The 16,300-nt window shown below is 32.5% G+C and overlaps 3 protein-coding genes across 3 annotated transcripts; all 3 read right to left on the reverse strand.

Annotated features, from left to right (window-relative positions):
• Positions 1-114: 114 nt before the first annotated feature.
• On the reverse strand, positions 115-2,748 carry LOC118043107 (metacaspase-4). Its single transcript, XM_035050947.2, has 2 exons — positions 2,241-2,748; positions 115-1,220 (listed from the first exon to the last, which is right to left on the reverse strand). Exons 1-2 carry the CDS (start codon positions 2,584-2,586, stop codon positions 304-306), a joined length of 1,263 nt encoding a protein of 420 aa, XP_034906838.1. The 5' UTR covers positions 2,587-2,748; the 3' UTR covers positions 115-303.
• A 2,700-nt stretch (positions 2,749-5,448) lies between these two features.
• LOC118043108 (peroxidase 7) lies at positions 5,449-6,939 on the reverse strand. The gene is made up of 2 exons (XM_035050950.2): positions 6,623-6,939; positions 5,449-6,383 (listed from the first exon to the last, which is right to left on the reverse strand). Exons 1-2 carry the CDS (start codon positions 6,929-6,931, stop codon positions 5,598-5,600), a joined length of 1,095 nt encoding a protein of 364 aa, XP_034906841.1. The 5' UTR covers positions 6,932-6,939; the 3' UTR covers positions 5,449-5,597.
• A 1,070-nt stretch (positions 6,940-8,009) lies between these two features.
• On the reverse strand, positions 8,010-8,790 carry LOC118043109 (18.1 kDa class I heat shock protein). The gene has a single exon (XM_035050951.2). The coding sequence runs from the start codon at positions 8,512-8,514 to the stop codon at positions 8,047-8,049; it is 468 nt and encodes a 155-aa protein (XP_034906842.1). The 5' UTR covers positions 8,515-8,790; the 3' UTR covers positions 8,010-8,046.
• Positions 8,791-16,300: the final 7,510 nt, after the last annotated feature.

The following is a 16,300-nucleotide window of genomic DNA, read 5'->3' on the forward strand; positions in this document are numbered from 1 at the left end:
AAAGTTTACTGTAAGACTTCTCACCTAAATTCATTTTTACTGCCGTTGATTAAAATAAGGGTCATTTTGGATAACATGTTAGGAAAAGAAAGGGTTAACTCGGCAGCATGGTCCATGTGAATTGTACCAGCCTGCATCAAAGTTCAGGCGCCATAAAACTTGAATATCACCATTTTTGGTCCAAGGTTTTGTAGTTCAGACGGAAAGCACAATAAAAACCAGCACAGTCCACTCAAAAAACACGCACACGCGCACATGCACATAAAATTTATTTATCTCTTAGCACTGGAGAAACCATTCAGGTCAGCACACAAATGGAGCTTCAACATGATGGTCGCCGCAGTAGAGGCCAGGTCGCTGAGTGAAACCCTGCTTCTTCAGAATCTTCCTGGCCCTCAAAACAAGCTCCTGATTAGAAATGTCAGCATCCGCCTCCCCAAGTATAGTCTGGATGGCATTGCTAAGAGCTCCATATGCCTCGGCTGAATTCCCTCCAGGGCTGGCATCAGCAGAAGTTTGGTCAGTTTGGCAGCCACTGATCAAAATCCCACCATCTGGTAGTGCACGCTTAGTTGCTCCAGCATAAACTTCCTGCTTGCTACCCACCTCAGTCTCGAGGGCAGGCTGTGCATACCCCTCGTTATGCTCCAGTTTTTGTTTGAGAAATTCCTGGGCAAGATTCCCAACCATTCCAAAGAGTCCACCACCTCCACTTTCCCCATCACCAAGTTGGAGTTTATCCATGATAACCTTCATGAACTTCTTCACCTTAGGGCTTGCATCTTCTCCAAAGACATCAAAAAGGGCTGGCCTCAGCTTCCCAACATCAATGTCATCTTTACCAGTCTTTTGCTTGAGTATTTCTATGAGAGTTGAGAGAGGCAGAGATCTACTTTTCACGTACTCTCGCTCACCATAGTCTCCTTCAACTGCTCTGTCATCAAAATCTTCCTCCTTGACATGCCGGCTGGGGTGCAATCCAGAAGGAATGCGAACTCCACGAGATTCAAATGCATCTTTCACGGTCTGTTTCAAGAAACTTTTAAATCCAAACCCAGAAGACCCCTCCTTCTCTTCCTCCTCCTCCTCTTGACGCCTTGTGCTCTCCCCTATCTGCTCTTTAGTCTCATCAATGAGGCCACCACTATGGCATGAATCAGATACAACTGTTATACGGCAACCTTCTGGGACCTGATCCACAAAATCTCTGAAATCATCATCTGTTCACAAACATCAGAGTTCGAAGTTAGAATGGAATTTGCTTAAGCAACATTTATGATGAATCATTCTAGGAACTACGCAGTCAAGGGAAACAAATAACTCCGTAAAATCATTTCCATTTCCAAACAAGTCAAGTTTTTATCAATTAGATTAATAACAACCGATACAAGAGAATGATAAAAACCCCTTGGCTCTGATGTTTTAATTATTTGCTTGAATAATTTATGGTCCATGCTCTTCATCCATCAGTAATACTTTTTGCCTATGAATTGATACTCTTTGAACAAATGCATGGACCATCAAGCAAGCTCCAAACAATTTCAGAGCGCAAAACTGGATTATATCCTATAAATACCCTGACATGGGAACTTGTAATGTGATGTAGGATCATCGTGCCAAGAAACAATCAAACAAGCCTGTGTTTATTAAAAGCCTCATGATTAAAGATCCAACAATTTGTTTTTGCAATTACAAAGACTCTGCATCTCTTCTGTTAGAATAAAGAGACTACACAAATTATCTCTTCAACAATCCTAACAGCTTTGAACAATAACAGCTCCACCACAACAGATATTAAATTATTGAAAACGCAAAGGTCCAAGAGAGTTAACTAATCAAGATTCAAAATTGACAGTCTCAAGCACAGAGATCAAGAGTCAAGACATTCCACTGGCAAAAAAAACAAAAAAACCCAAAAACAAAACTAATGGTATTTCTTAGAAAACCACATACAGTAGCGCGGCTCCTTAGAATCAATTTCCCAGAAATCCAACCAAACAAAGAATAAAGGTGCTTTTCCCCACCTTCAAATTTCATATCCACAAAAAGATCTAAAACAATCCACCATGATCGCAACTAAAAAAAAGAAAGAACCCCCAGAAACAAATAAGATCAATCACAAACTGTTGTTGATCAGATTACTGAAAGAAACTAAATCGGATCACATCAATCAAAACCAATCTTTCAAGAAAGAAAGAGAAAGAGGAACCACAAAAGACAAGAGAAGATAAAGACATTACCAGTGATAAGATTCATATCACAAGGGACAATGCACTCATCGTAACCAGTATCATCATCCTCTCCAGTTTCAGCAGGCAACCTTGTCCCATGTCCGCTATAGTGGACAAACAACGAGTCTCCAGGCTCGGCAGAGCGAACCAGATCCTTCAGCGCCTGGCGCACGTTTCTCCCAGTTGGTTGTGTGTAGGAATCATCCGTGTCTATCAAGATAGTTATGTTATCTTCAGAAAAACCATAACGATCAACAAGACACTGGTACATCCTCTTGACATCATTTATGCAGCCTTTGAGCTCAGCTTTTGTTCCTGGGTAGTTGCATCCTATCAACAATGCCTTCTTTGTCATGGTTCTGTTGCTGGCAACGATCAACTCAGTCAGTCTCAATTGGATTTGGGATCTTCTGATCCTTGGAGAGTACTTTCTGTTCCTTTTAATTCTGACCTTTGGACTGTGAGAAAAGTGGGATCGTCAGAAATGGTAATGATGAGTTGTCAGGAGGTTTTATTTATTTATTTTGGAGAAAAGGATTAATATGATTTCTCATTAGAAATAAGGAAAACAACCATAAAATTCTTTTATTTTTATTTTTTATTTTTTATCGGATCAAATCTGATTGACCTTCAACAGTAAAGTGATTAAGTCCAGTATATAATACTCGCTGAGTAAATAGTATTAAAAAATATTGTATAAAAAAATTGATGGTTGGCCTCGAATAATTGATGTCGTCTATTGATTTATAATTCGACTCTATCATATATATATATATATGATAGAGAGAGAGAGAGAGAGAGAGAGATTCTAATGGGAAAGAAAGATGGAAATGTAGAATTTTGTATTGTGCGTTTCATAGGTATTAAAAATTATTTTTTTATTTTAAATTTTTTTTAATATATTAATGTTAAAAATACTTTTTTAAAATAAAAAATATTATTTAATTTATTTTAAAAAATTAAAAAATAATAACTGTTACATTTCAACCACTATTTTAAGGGCCCATCCTCTTTAATTGTGGTGTTCCATTGAATCCAACTCACCCATCTTATCAAAAGTTTTTTAATATATTAATGTTAAAAATACTTTTTTTAAAATAAAAAATATTATTTAATTTATTTAAAAAAAATTAAAAAATAATAACTGTTACATTTCAATCACTATTTTAAGGGCCCATCCTCTTTAATTGTGGTGTTCCATTGAATCCAACTCACCCATCTTATCTTCCTCTTTTCTTCTTTTTTTAGAACCTTTTTACGCTTAATTTGTACTTTTGCTTTTTGCCATCCAATCCATATATATATATATATATATATATATATATATATATATATATATATATATATATATATATATATATATATATATATATAATAAAATAAATAATTCATAGAAAACAATTAGAGCAAAATTTTTTATTTTGACATGTAGATCGATCAAGCGTATATAAAACCAATTATTTATAAATTATATATTATATCATATAAAATGAAATAAGTATTTGTATTGTTTGTTAATATAAAGAATAAATAAAATATTCGGGAAGCTTTGAGGAGATAAAAAATATTTTGACTGAAATGTAGATACAGATTTTTTATAATAATTTTTTTATTATTTTTATTTAAACCATTTAAAAATTTGTATTGTAAGTTTTGTTTTAAGAGATATATTTAATATTTTTATTAGTTAAAAGTAAAATCAGAAAAAAGACAAGGAAATCGTATTGCCTTGTAATTTATATAAAATAATCATGTGTCATTTTACATTATTATTGTTTTTCTATCAAACTCTTTACTAATAATTAAAGAATATATTATTCACATAAATCCACAATATGTTTTGTTTTTCTACCATAATATATTTTTTTCATGAATAAGCATGTTTTGATTGAATAAGTGCTATATAAAATATATGTTGGGGTAATACAAAAAATAATTTAGATTGTTAATATTTCAATATACATCTTTTAAATTCTGGACCAATAAGCATCGATATTCACATATATCTGATTTGAATTTTTTATTTAAACGCAACAAAAAAATAAAGATAAAGATAATTACATTAATTAGTATAATATTTTAATAAAATAAATAAATATTTAATAAATATTACATTACGAGAGCTTTGCTAAATAATATAGTAAAAAAAAGTTTAAGAAATTATAGAATAACATATAGATATATAACTTTGTAATTGTAGTGATTTTAACTTTATTATAGAATAAATTATAAATGATTTAATTCGAGAACCTCCTATTATTGAACACCCATCCATCGGGTGGGCCTTGACCTTAAAAAATTGACAAGTCAGTTAGATGATTTAAATGATTTAAGTGGGTGTCATGAACCTTCGGCTGAAAGTCAGCCAAATATTTTTTAGTTTGCCTGTAGAGTAATAAAGGTTATATTTATTTTTAGATTTTTTTTATTTATTTTATTTAAATATATATTAAATATATTATTTTTATTTTCTTACATATTAGTATATTAAAACAATTTAAAATATAAAAAATTAAGTTGAAATAAAAATAAATAACTTTTTTCACAAATATAATTAGAACGCAATACTGATTTATATTTAAGAGTTTGTGTTGAATAATATCTCTCATTAAGAATAGACATTTGGTGATCCATCCCCTATCTTCTATTTACAGAGAGAGGTCAAATAACGTCCAAAATTATAGAAAATTTCACGCCCGAATCATTTATTCATTAAAAAACCTATATATATATATATTTAATGTAAAACCCTGAGCAAAATCATTAATAAGCAAATAGAATTTAATAACAAATCAATCATGAAATACCAAAGTTAACAATGGAGTGGTTGGATCTTGGAAGGATGATGGATTGAAGTTGATGTACGATGACAAGGGAGTTCTTGTGAGTTGAGTCCCCTTTTAACGTGCGCTCGAGCCGTATCAGCCATTTACCAGTTATTACAGTGAATCCCTGTTTACCAGAGTTGAGTCCCCTTTTAACATGCACTCGAGCCGTATCAGCCATTTACCAGTTAATACAGTGAATCCCTGTTTACCAGCTAACTCCTAACTCCCAGGGGATCAAACCATAAGTGGGGAGGAAGGAGCGTGGCATCTATTGTAACTTGCAGCAAGTACTGGAATCCAAAATTACAATTCACGAGGGGTGACAGTAATTATTGATCGAAATATAATTAAGAGAATTATCGATCATCATATATACTACTGCTTCAAGATGAGAGACAAACAAGGCCGAGAATCAGTTTATTTAAATAAAACCAGAATCATTAATCGTCAAGAAATAAGAACAAAGTGTCATGGAAAAACCGCAATGGAATGGACATCCATCAAGGGTTGTAAAGACATTAATCCGTCGCAGATTTACTTAATGGCGTCGTGGTGGATTGGCCTTTTTGCTACGTGCGGGATTAACATAATTACAGTCCAGTCTGATTTCGCTTTCATTCGGAGCAGTATGGACAAGAATGTTTCCAAGATTCACCATTGACACTGCAAACTGATTAAAGAAAAGGTCCGGCTGCTGATCTGTGAATGCTGAAACGAACGGCGCAGTTCTTGGATCCGAGTAGAGTTCTTGATCTGTTGACAACAATCCCTTTTTCTTGCCGAGGTTGCTGTAGTACTCCACGTCAAAAGTCTTTGGAGTTGTTACATCTAGATTGACCAAGTTAGAACTCCATTTGCAACTTCTCGTCAAGTTCCTCAAGTATTGTCTGTCAAGGGTAGGATCAGGCCTGCCAGTTCCCTTATAGTTAGCGAGTCTGTGCAGGAATGAATGGCAACTGCTCCTTCCAATTGTGTGTGAACCTGAGAGAACAACCAAATCAAGAAGGCTCAATCCTCTTTCCCGGAAGAAATCAATCAGAGCTGTGACATTTTCGCGGCCCTGAGGAACAAGGTCAGCCTCTTTGGCAATGGAAGTTTTTCCATCTTTACGCCCAAATGGGACTTCCCAGAATGGACCTCCAACTAGAAGAGTGGCATCTCTAGCCGCGGCTGTGAGAATGTCCGCGCATGAGACAGTTCTTGGACACTTCCTCTCAAGCTCTGCTTTAATATCATCAATCACTTGGAAACCTCTCAGTGTCTTGCTAGCATAAGCTCTCCTTTCACTATTTCGATGGTTCAACAAGATCGAAGCATCACATCCCTGCATTGCATGTTGTCAATGTTTTTAGTCTCATAAGACTTATACTAGACTAGCAATTCTATCATTAATAAAATCAGTTAAAAGAGAAAAGGAAAAAAACCAATTAATGACCATCATTTGGTGCATAAAAGATGCCAAAACCTGAGACCTTTTCTCAGGTTGAGAATAATACCTAGTGTAATGGTCGTGAAGGATATAGATTAGAGGTGCAAGATATGTGGTCATCAATTAGTGCTTACCCTAATAGCGCAATCATGGAAGTGCAAGCGAATGATGCTAGCTGCCAAGGTGTAATCCTTTAGAAACCAAGCTTTCATTTTTCGGTGAATTATTTGTTCAGCAGCAGGGCAAGTTTTTTGATAGTAGCTAAGAGACAGGAAATCTTGAGGAGACAAGATCGACGGTACTCCCAGAGGCTTAACTAAATCTTTGACAGGTTTCTGTGGCAATATGGCTGACACCATGTACACCTCAAACTGAACAAGGAGGAGAAAGGTGCAAAACCACCACTTCATGTTGCTTTTTTGATCTCCTGTCAGCACTGGCATGTCACACTGACAAAAACTGTTCGAGTATTTACTGATTGTGTTCTCCGCCTTGTTTTATACTTGATTCATTGTAGATTTTTAAGTGTTGTAAAGAGAGAAATACGTGAGGAGCACTCTCTAATTCACAATTTTTATGACTTGCAAACATGTACTCCAATAGTGGGGGCTCTCAGGACAGCGATACACGCTATATTCCCGAGTTAAATATTAAGGTCACTTGGACACTCGACAGCCGAGAAGAAAATATGCTGTAAAGAAAGAAATATGGAATTGGGAACTGCAGGATGATCGTTCAGCTGCAACTCTTTAATTTTAAAAATAAAATCAACTGTTTCAATATATTTCGTTATGATTGAGGGAGGAAAATAAAAAGAAACGGACTTGGTTTAGATCTAGAAGGAATACAATTATTACGGGGGCCTTGAATTCAAAACATAAAGTCCGTCAATAGGCCATTAGTTAATTAACTAATTAATTAACTATTGATCTAATAACAAATAGCTCAGGATTGACGCATAGAGTGCCAATCCTTCAACTCTATAGAAATTAATAAAGTCTAAACCGGCCGTAATATTTAAAAAAATTCATGATTATGCTGCATCTAAACCTTTTTTTTTTTTTTTATCAAATTTCAAAATAAAAAAACAAATCCAATAAAAATAGAGCACAAAACTCGGGATCTAATATTGGCTATATTTAGCATGGCCCTGATTGGAGGGGGAAGCGTTGACCTTGCTGGGTCAAGTCATGCAAATGCCACTCGGCAAATTTGGGCCCTTAATAAAGACATTCTATCCAGCTCAGAAAGAAGTACTGGACACGTCCAGGTTTCAACTGTTGGGTCATCATCAAAATGAAGGAAATTTTGTGTGGCATCCAATAAGAAAAAAACTTCAATTTTTTTTTTAATAATAGTTATTTACAAAATTAATTGACCTTCTGATTCAGCTTGAACTTTAACTGGAACAAAACAAGACACAACATACTTGCATTCATGTTCTCAATCACACGACAACACAAAATCTTGAAACGAGCCAAAAAAAAACACGCCACACTATCCCCCAAAAAAAATAAAAAAAATAAGACCACGCAGCTAGCAACAACAAACACAAGATTTAAGCCTTGCAGCAAACAAAACGACCTAATCCCCTGGAAACATGTTTTTCACCATCATCTCCAGAAATTTCCACGGCCTTGTTTTTAGGCTTCGTTTTCAGTTCATCTTTAGGCACTGTCACCACAAGAACCCCATCATGCATTGACGCCTTAATCTCATCAAGTTTAGCATTTTCAGGCAATCGAAACCTCCTTGAAAACCCACCACGTGACCTCTCTTTGCAGTGCCACTTGTCTCCTTTCTCCTCGGCTTCTTCTTTTCTCTCTGCAGTACTTATTTGAAGCACTGTCCCCTCATGAACTTCAATCTTCACGTCCTCTTTTGTAAGGCCAGGAAGATCGATCTCGAATACATGGGCATGAGGAGTTTCCTTCCAGTCCATTTGGGTCTCTGAGTTTTCGATCAAGAAACCCCGAAATGGATCGAACAAGCTGTTATGGTTCAAGAGAGAGTGAAGGAGAGACATTTTCTGGTTTTTTTTTTTTATATATAAATATATATTTGGCTGTGCTGGAAAGATTTTTTTGGCTTAGGAGTGTTAGAACGAAGAGTTAGCTAAAGACTTCAGTTGTTTTGTTATGCTTGTTTGTTTAGGTATTGCTATTGAAGGTATTTATATTGGATCCTGTGGCAGGGACTGGCGAGTTCTTGAAGTTTCTGGAGATAGATTTTGCAAATTATAAGGATTTTGACTCCCAAGGATCATAACGTCGGAAGAGATAATCACACTCCATTAATTGGTAGTCAACACAAGGGAAGTTTCTGGGAGAACCTAGAAATGGACGTAATAAAAGTTTCGCTGTCAAAAAAGTTTTTAGCTGTGCAATTAATTAATCACAGACATGGAATTTATTAGAAGATTGTAGAACATGCCCAGCAAGAAAACCATGATTTGACAATGTTCATCTGCAGTTTAATTTAATATTTTATTTAGAAATATTAAAATTAATAATTTTTATGTATCTTTTAATAATTTTATTTTTCTAATCTCAAATATTTTTAAAAATATTTTTTAAAAAAATTGTAATATAATTTGGATTCTCTTCTAATGTCAGGGGTTTTTACGAAAGAACTAATAAGTTCAATTTTAATAGGCAAGAGACAATGAGTTCCATTTTATATTTTTTTCCTCTGTATTCAATTTATTTTCCTTGTAAGTTGATTTGTTTTTATACTTTGTAGAGATAAGACTTACCAAACATCCTCCCAATTTCATATTAAACACCTAAAAGGATAAAATCTTTCCAGGAAAAAAAGAAGAAGATAATCCACATACGATGTTTTTGGGTTTTAACCCTTAATTATTCATAAATGACAAAATGGTTGTGCATATAATCCGCCCTTAAATCCTTAATAAAGTTTTTTTTTTTTTTAATTTTTTTTTTTTTATTCTAGTTTAGTAACAACTTAAATATTAATATTATGAATAGGTGAGCTTGGAAATGCAGTTGTACCATTATTTTTTTTAAAAAATTAATTTTTTTTTATTAAAAAATAATTTTTTTATATGTTTTGATTTTGATGTGTTGATATTAAAAATATTTTAAAAAAATAAAAAATTATTTTAATATATTTAAATACAAAAATATTTTAAAAAACAATAATAACTATAACTATATTTTTCAATTACAGTTTGGTGTCAACTCACGTACTGGACCAATTCACAAGCCCATTTTCCGTTATTATGTCCTGAAAAGGGCAAACTATAAAACCCGTACAAAATTACATTAATCACCCAAAACTCACCTTCAGTTAAAGTAAACATTACAAAAAAACCCCTTTTATATCCAAAATATCCTTCATGTTTTTTAATCTCCCCCCTAACACTAAGGGTCTTTTTTGGGTATAAAAAGAGGAACTTTTATAATATTTCTAAACTTTTAGATGGTCATTATAATCTTATAATACCTTAAAGAATTATTAATTTACCTTATTCAAAATAAAATTTCAGTTGTATTTGGACTGAGGTGTCAAAGTTCAAAAATATATTTGGATCAAACTGCAATATTATATTTAAGCTGATTTAATCCACTTAATTTAAATACCTTTTACAATTTAATTTAATAAAACGTGAGATGCACATGGATATTAATAATCTTCGACATATCCTCTCGCAGTCTGTATTTCTTTTTGTAAAAAATATAAAAAATCAGAATTTATTGGAAAGGAAGCTTTTCTACCTTTAGTTGGTCCTAAATTTGTTTTGGTCGGCGTCGAGTAAAAATCGAAGCAAGACACTTCCCTTTAATAATTGTGTTCGTGAAAGTTTGTGTAAGAGGTTCAGTAATTTCAATTTTTTCAGCTATAATTTATTAGAGAAGGACTTCCTTTTATTTAACCCAAGACCCTTCAAATTTTCTAGTATATATATATATATAAAAAAAAAACCACTCACATGAAAGAAAAAGCAAAACAAAAACCTTTTCTATTTAACCTGTTTTTTTTCCCTTTAAGTGTTTTTTAAATTATTTTTAAATTAAAAACATATTGAATTTAATTCTTTTATATATATATTTTAATTATTTTGATATACTAAATTTAAAAATTATTATTTTTTAAATATATTTTTAATTAAAAAAAACATATGTCCAACGGTTGAGAACACACATAGAATAAAAAAACACATGTCATGGTCCGCCTTCATTAATCTTAAAGGATATAGCTTAATTGTTCAAGTTCTGGATTTCATTTCTAGAGATCATCAATTTAAGTCTTACAAATCTTAGGGTCATTAGAGGCTTGAATGGTCGTTAATTTTAGAATCCGTGAGATTAGTCGAGGTGCATCCAAGTTGACCCAAATACTCATATTAATAAAGAAAAAAAGAAGAAGAGAAAATGGAAAAAAAAGAAAGAAAAAAAGAAGTGGAACTCTCAATCTTATCTGCTCAATCATATATAAAATAAAACACATTTATTGAGTCACGAGTAGGAAGACAAGGGCATCTTCCTGCACATTTCCTCATCAATATTGCTTGGGGGATGTCCAAATCCCACCCTACACTAACCTGTTAATTTGTTTGCCGATTCATATTGTCTTCCTATCAAACTCACAAGCAAGTTTCTTTCGAGGCCAGAAGTTTTTTGGTTCTTGTTCATAGGATTCCGACCACTGTTCATCGAATTTACAAACTAAGCAGTTCGCATTTAATTCACTTGAACCCATACAATTCTTTCAGGGCCTAGATAATTCAGAAAGATTATAAAGCTAAGGAATTGCTAGCAATATTAGCAGAGACTTTTAGCACGGTAGCTTCTGCTTTTAAAACTATAGCGTTGACTTCAGGCAATCATTGCATAAGTTCACTGGTGTTAATTTTATTTTTACAGTTTAATTTTATAACACAATACTGCAGCACTATAAAACCATGAAATATGTAATGCTCCAATATTTAAATTAAACATAACTTCAATATCAAACAAATAAGAGCTTTTTTCACCTCCAATGGCTAATCTTTACATTCTAAATAGATTTTTTTTTTTTTTTTTATGATAAAGATGAGCACATTTATTGAATCGAGAAAAGGTAAATGCCAAAATTACAGCCGAAGGCCGAGAAAGGAGAGAGGTGCCCCATGCAAAAGAGAGCGACGCGAAAGGAAGCCGGCGAAAAAAAGAAAACCCATAAAACTGCAGAGTCGGAAGGGCAAACCACAAAGCTGCTGAATGCGAAACCCACCCCATGGCGGCGCTAAAGCTCAACAAATTAAAGAGAAGCATCTTTGAAGTGGACAACTTATTTCTGTCGATACAATCATAATTATAATACCCCGTCGGCTTTACATGTCAATTTGATAACTCGTCTCTGGGGAATTTGATTTTTTTTTTTTTTTACCAAATTGTTTTGGTTCTTAAAAAAATGAAAGGCTGGGCCGCCATCTAGAGTTCTATATCTATGAATACAATTCTACAATGATAAAAAGAAATAAAAAAAAAAATCATGAAATTAATATAAATAAAGGTTACAGCATTCTACAATCTCTCTGTCTAACGGAGAAAACAACGTTCGTGCTGAGCAAAGAGCTTCTCCCAATGTTGTTGGAAAAGCTAAGTTAACTCTTAAAATTTTATGATTTTATAAGTTAATATATATCCTAACATATTAAATTAAATTAAAATTTAAAAATTAATAAAATTAGTTAAACTCGGATTAATTTTACGAGTTTAAAAATAATATAAAATTATATATTTTGATAATTTGTACCTTAATATTTTCATTATTTTAAATTTATATTTTACAAAAACTTGTGCAATTTGATAATCAAGGGTTTGATTTTTGACTATAATTATTATAATTTTTTTAACGATACAAGTTATTTGTGGATTTTATTTCCATAAAATTAGAATACCTATTCATTCTTCACACTTTTTTATGTAAATTATTAACATATCAATTGATATATCACTTTGTTTTAGCTAGCAAATATATAGAATAAAAGTTGTAAATTAACATGCTTGACCTTTAGAGTAATTAATGTTAAATGATCTATTAAAATTTGAAGGGACTCATTTCATGTAAATAAAGAAGTAATGGGTCGATTTGTCCAAGAAGTAGAGGAATTAATGTGAATAAAATAAAGATGTTTGAACTTTTTTATTGTTTATTTTTTTAATTTTAATTATGTTATATTATTAATTAATACTTGATTAAAATTATTAATATATAATTAGTTAAAATATTTTACTTATAATTTTATAATTCGAGTTTATATTATATATTCCGTATCGTGTTAAAAAAAGCGTTTTTAACAATCTTGGCTTCACGCACAACTGAACAACACAGTAAAAATATATATATATATATATATATATATATATATATATATATATATCAATAGGCTATCAATAATATATTTGTACAAGATATAAAATTTTGTTTGTTTTTTTTTATTATTATTTCAAATTAAATATTCTAGTATTTAAATTTTTTATATGATAATATTAAAAATATTTTTTAAAAAATATATTTTAATATATTTATGAGTGATTCTATGTATCTTAGGGGAAAATTTATACCTAGTATTCATATAAAAATCTCTATCGGTGATGTAATAAGTAAAATCTGTTTTGATAATGACAAAATTTCATAGCATTTTGTGTTTCCATTTATCGGACCTTTTTGTAAGTTATATATATATATATATATATATATATATATATATATATGCGCGCGCAAACAAAAGAAACATACGAAAAGATACACAGCTGGTAGCCTGCTACGTACATCTACCAGCATTATTTTAGAGTTTTTTATTTGATTCAGTTTTTATTAAAAAAAATTAAATTATTAAAAAAAAACTTAAAATCCAGTTTAAACTTAGTTTTAATTTAATTTTTTAGAATAAAAATTAATTCAAACTAATCAATTTCAGTTTGATTCAGTTTGATTATTTTATATTAAAACAATAAAACTATATTGTTTTTTAAGATTATTTTTGTAATTTTTATTAGGATTTTTTTGGTTTGGCTCCAATTTTTCAATTTAGATTCAGTTTGATTTAAATTTTTTTTATTTTAAATTTATAAAACCGGACTAGTTAGTTTTTTAAAAATTCTAATCGATTTAATTTTTTTTCACTGTTTAATTTTTTTTTTTATTTTTTTAGTTTAAACAATTTTTAAATTTTTTTCCATACCAAACTCCATTTTTTTATGGCATCCTCGATCTGGACGATCGATCGTGAAAGATTAGAAGCCTCTAGGAAATGAGGAGGGAACACGTGTGTGTGATAAAAAGAAAATAACAATAGTAGTGACAAGAAGACATGTGCACAAGTAGGTTGCAATATTACAAATTATAGTGGCCTGATTTTGCCTCAGTCGTGTCCGAATATTGGCTCTAAACATCGATTATAACCTTAAAGTGTCGGTTATATCACATGGGTTGTCTCTCTCGAGTGATAGAAATTATCAAAATATAATCACAGATAATGATACCAGCAGTGAAACAATTCCAAAACTTAAAAAAGATAGCTCGATCCAATCAGGAAAATGGGGAGTTGCCTCTTGAGTTGCTCAATCATTCATAGCGCTTAAATTCAAGAGGTGGTCGGTGATCATTGATCAACGAATGTACCAAGCTATCATGAAAGTGAAAATGGAGAATATAAATTACAGAAGCGAATTATATATAAGAAGGAAGATGCCACGAATGTTTGAGAAAAAGGTTTATCTGATTGCATAGCAGAAACGCAATCTCTCGCATGCATTGTTGGCAAGTGGTAACTCCTTTTTCCACGTGGAATGTGGAAAAAACAGGAATAACAATCAATCGATCAACATTAAGGAATAATTGTGTTCATTTTTACTGTAATTAGAGCATAATTCTCAAAAAAAGATTAGATAGAGCATCTTCTTTGTGTTCACTGCACTTAAAATAGTTAAATCATGAAGAGATTGTTCGAGTCTTGGAATGTGAAGGGAGAAACAAAAACAAAGTAGGTGAGGGTTCACAGAACTTGTCTCGACAATCTTACACGAATCTCAGAAGGGACAAGGGGGGTTAGTGAATTCAAATTTTTTTGCTACATGTAATATTTGCAAAGAACAAGGCAAAGGAGACATGGCAAGATTGGATTAAAATTATAGGGCAAAGGACGGACTTGCTGTGATTTCTTTAAAAATCAGAAGAATTTGCTGTGATTTAACAATGTTTTGTATCAAGTTTGACTGTCCACCGATTTAAGAGCAGGATCTTCTTAATTATTGAAAAAAAATCCCATTAAATTTGAAAACGAGTTTTCATCCAGTTCAGTTTGGTTTTAGATTGCTCTATGGGTGCACGTGACGATTGACATAGACGATAAATGCTTGTAACTCTAATCAGCTGGTAAATGAGACATATCCCAAAACTAATATGTCTCGCTCTCTCATGAGCTGTAAAATATTTCTGGCAATCTTATGCTTGAAGGTTCAGGCTACAGAATTCTGGGTAGACAAAAGGAGTAGGGTTATGTTCTTTCTTTCGGAAATAGTATAAACTGCAAGTAAGGTTTCCAGCCTTGTGATTTTGTAACAGTACTCGGAGCAGAAGAGCTCAGTTGAGGGTCCACATTCCACAACCCGTGAAACTAAAGGATCAAAGTCATTGAGAAGTCAGGAAAGGACCCATTATCTTCGAGGCAATCAAGATTTGCTGAGAACAGAGAACATAAAAGCAATCAATTCCAGCTAGCCACCAAAGTTGCCTAATAGAATGACTTATCAGCTATCAATAAAGAAATTTTCAACAGATATTGCTTCTATCAATGATAGCACTTCTTACCATAATATCATGCTGGATGAAGTGGTAGTAGCTTCCGCATGTTACAGTTTCATAAGAATTAAGTTAACCAAGAAATGCTTGTGAAGGTCAACCGAAGAAATATGCAATCTATGGTTTTATGAAGGTTCAGAGAAAAAACTATCAGGAAAGTTTGCAGACGGGGAAAGTGTAGAATTGTTGCAAAGTAAATCACAACCAACCTAGTAAGGAATCTACCGGGCTAGTGCTTGCAGGTGTTTCAGGGGTTAAGCATTTAGGTACTGTAAAATGTGAAGAACAAGGAGGAAATTGGGAAATTGGGTTTGACATTATTCGTGCTCTTCTTATGTTGGAAAGTATTTACTTGTGATACTCTGATGATGGAGACCTCCTGAAGGGAAACGGATGCAGTCCAATTTGACCGGAAAGCATATACGTGACAAGCCACTTCAAGAATTTGCATAAACATGTGAGCTATTGCTATATTAATTTCATAAAGGTCTTGAATGGACTTCTAATCCTTTTTGTTTTTGATTGGTTACACCAGCTAAATCATAACCAAAATCAACCTCTAAAAGGTTCTTAATCTGTACCCACAACAAAAGTTTCTGATTTTGTGCTTAAAAAAAAAACTCAAAATGGAAATCCTGCATGTTACCTTCCAATATTCACCCACCAAAACAAGGCGAGAGAGAGAGATTCCCTCCAGCTAAAAAGAAAAGATCAATGATTGGTCTTTTTCTTGCATTGTTCCCTTCCTTATCCACCACTCCAGCCTGATATCCTGCGAGGTGTGAGAGTCATATATGCATCGCCAATAAAGTGGCACCACTAGGGGAAGTTCCAAGAAAAAGCATTTCTGTATATTTTGCACACCATCTCAACTAACAAATCCCCCCTTGCCAGTCTCTTGATTCTATCTCCCTCTCTAACAATAACTCAGTTTCAATATAAAATAACAGCAATTAGTGATAACAATGAAGAGGGAGATAGATTAATTAATCAATGCC

Source organism: Populus alba, chromosome 10 (genome assembly GCF_005239225.2).
Source record: "Populus alba chromosome 10, ASM523922v2, whole genome shotgun sequence".
NCBI classification, from domain to species: Eukaryota; Viridiplantae; Streptophyta; class Magnoliopsida; order Malpighiales; family Salicaceae; genus Populus; species Populus alba.

Bases quoted from the DNA above. Each gene is read 5' to 3' on its own strand.
- LOC118043107 (XM_035050947.2), bottom strand. From the start codon at position 2,586: ATGACAAAGAAGGCATTGTTGATAGGATGCAACTACCCAGGAACAAAA. The intron at 1,221-2,240 runs GTAATGTCTTTA...GTTTGTGAACAG, and splicing joins TGATATGAATCTTATCACTG to ATGATGATTTCAGAGATTTT.
- LOC118043108 (XM_035050950.2), bottom strand. From the start codon at position 6,931: ATGCCAGTGCTGACAGGAGATCAAAAAAGCAACATGAAGTGGTGGTTT. The intron at 6,384-6,622 runs GTAAGCACTAAT...CATGCAATGCAG, and splicing joins TCCATGATTGCGCTATTAGG to GGATGTGATGCTTCGATCTT.
- LOC118043109 (XM_035050951.2), bottom strand. From the start codon at position 8,514: ATGTCTCTCCTTCACTCTCTCTTGAACCATAACAGCTTGTTCGATCCA.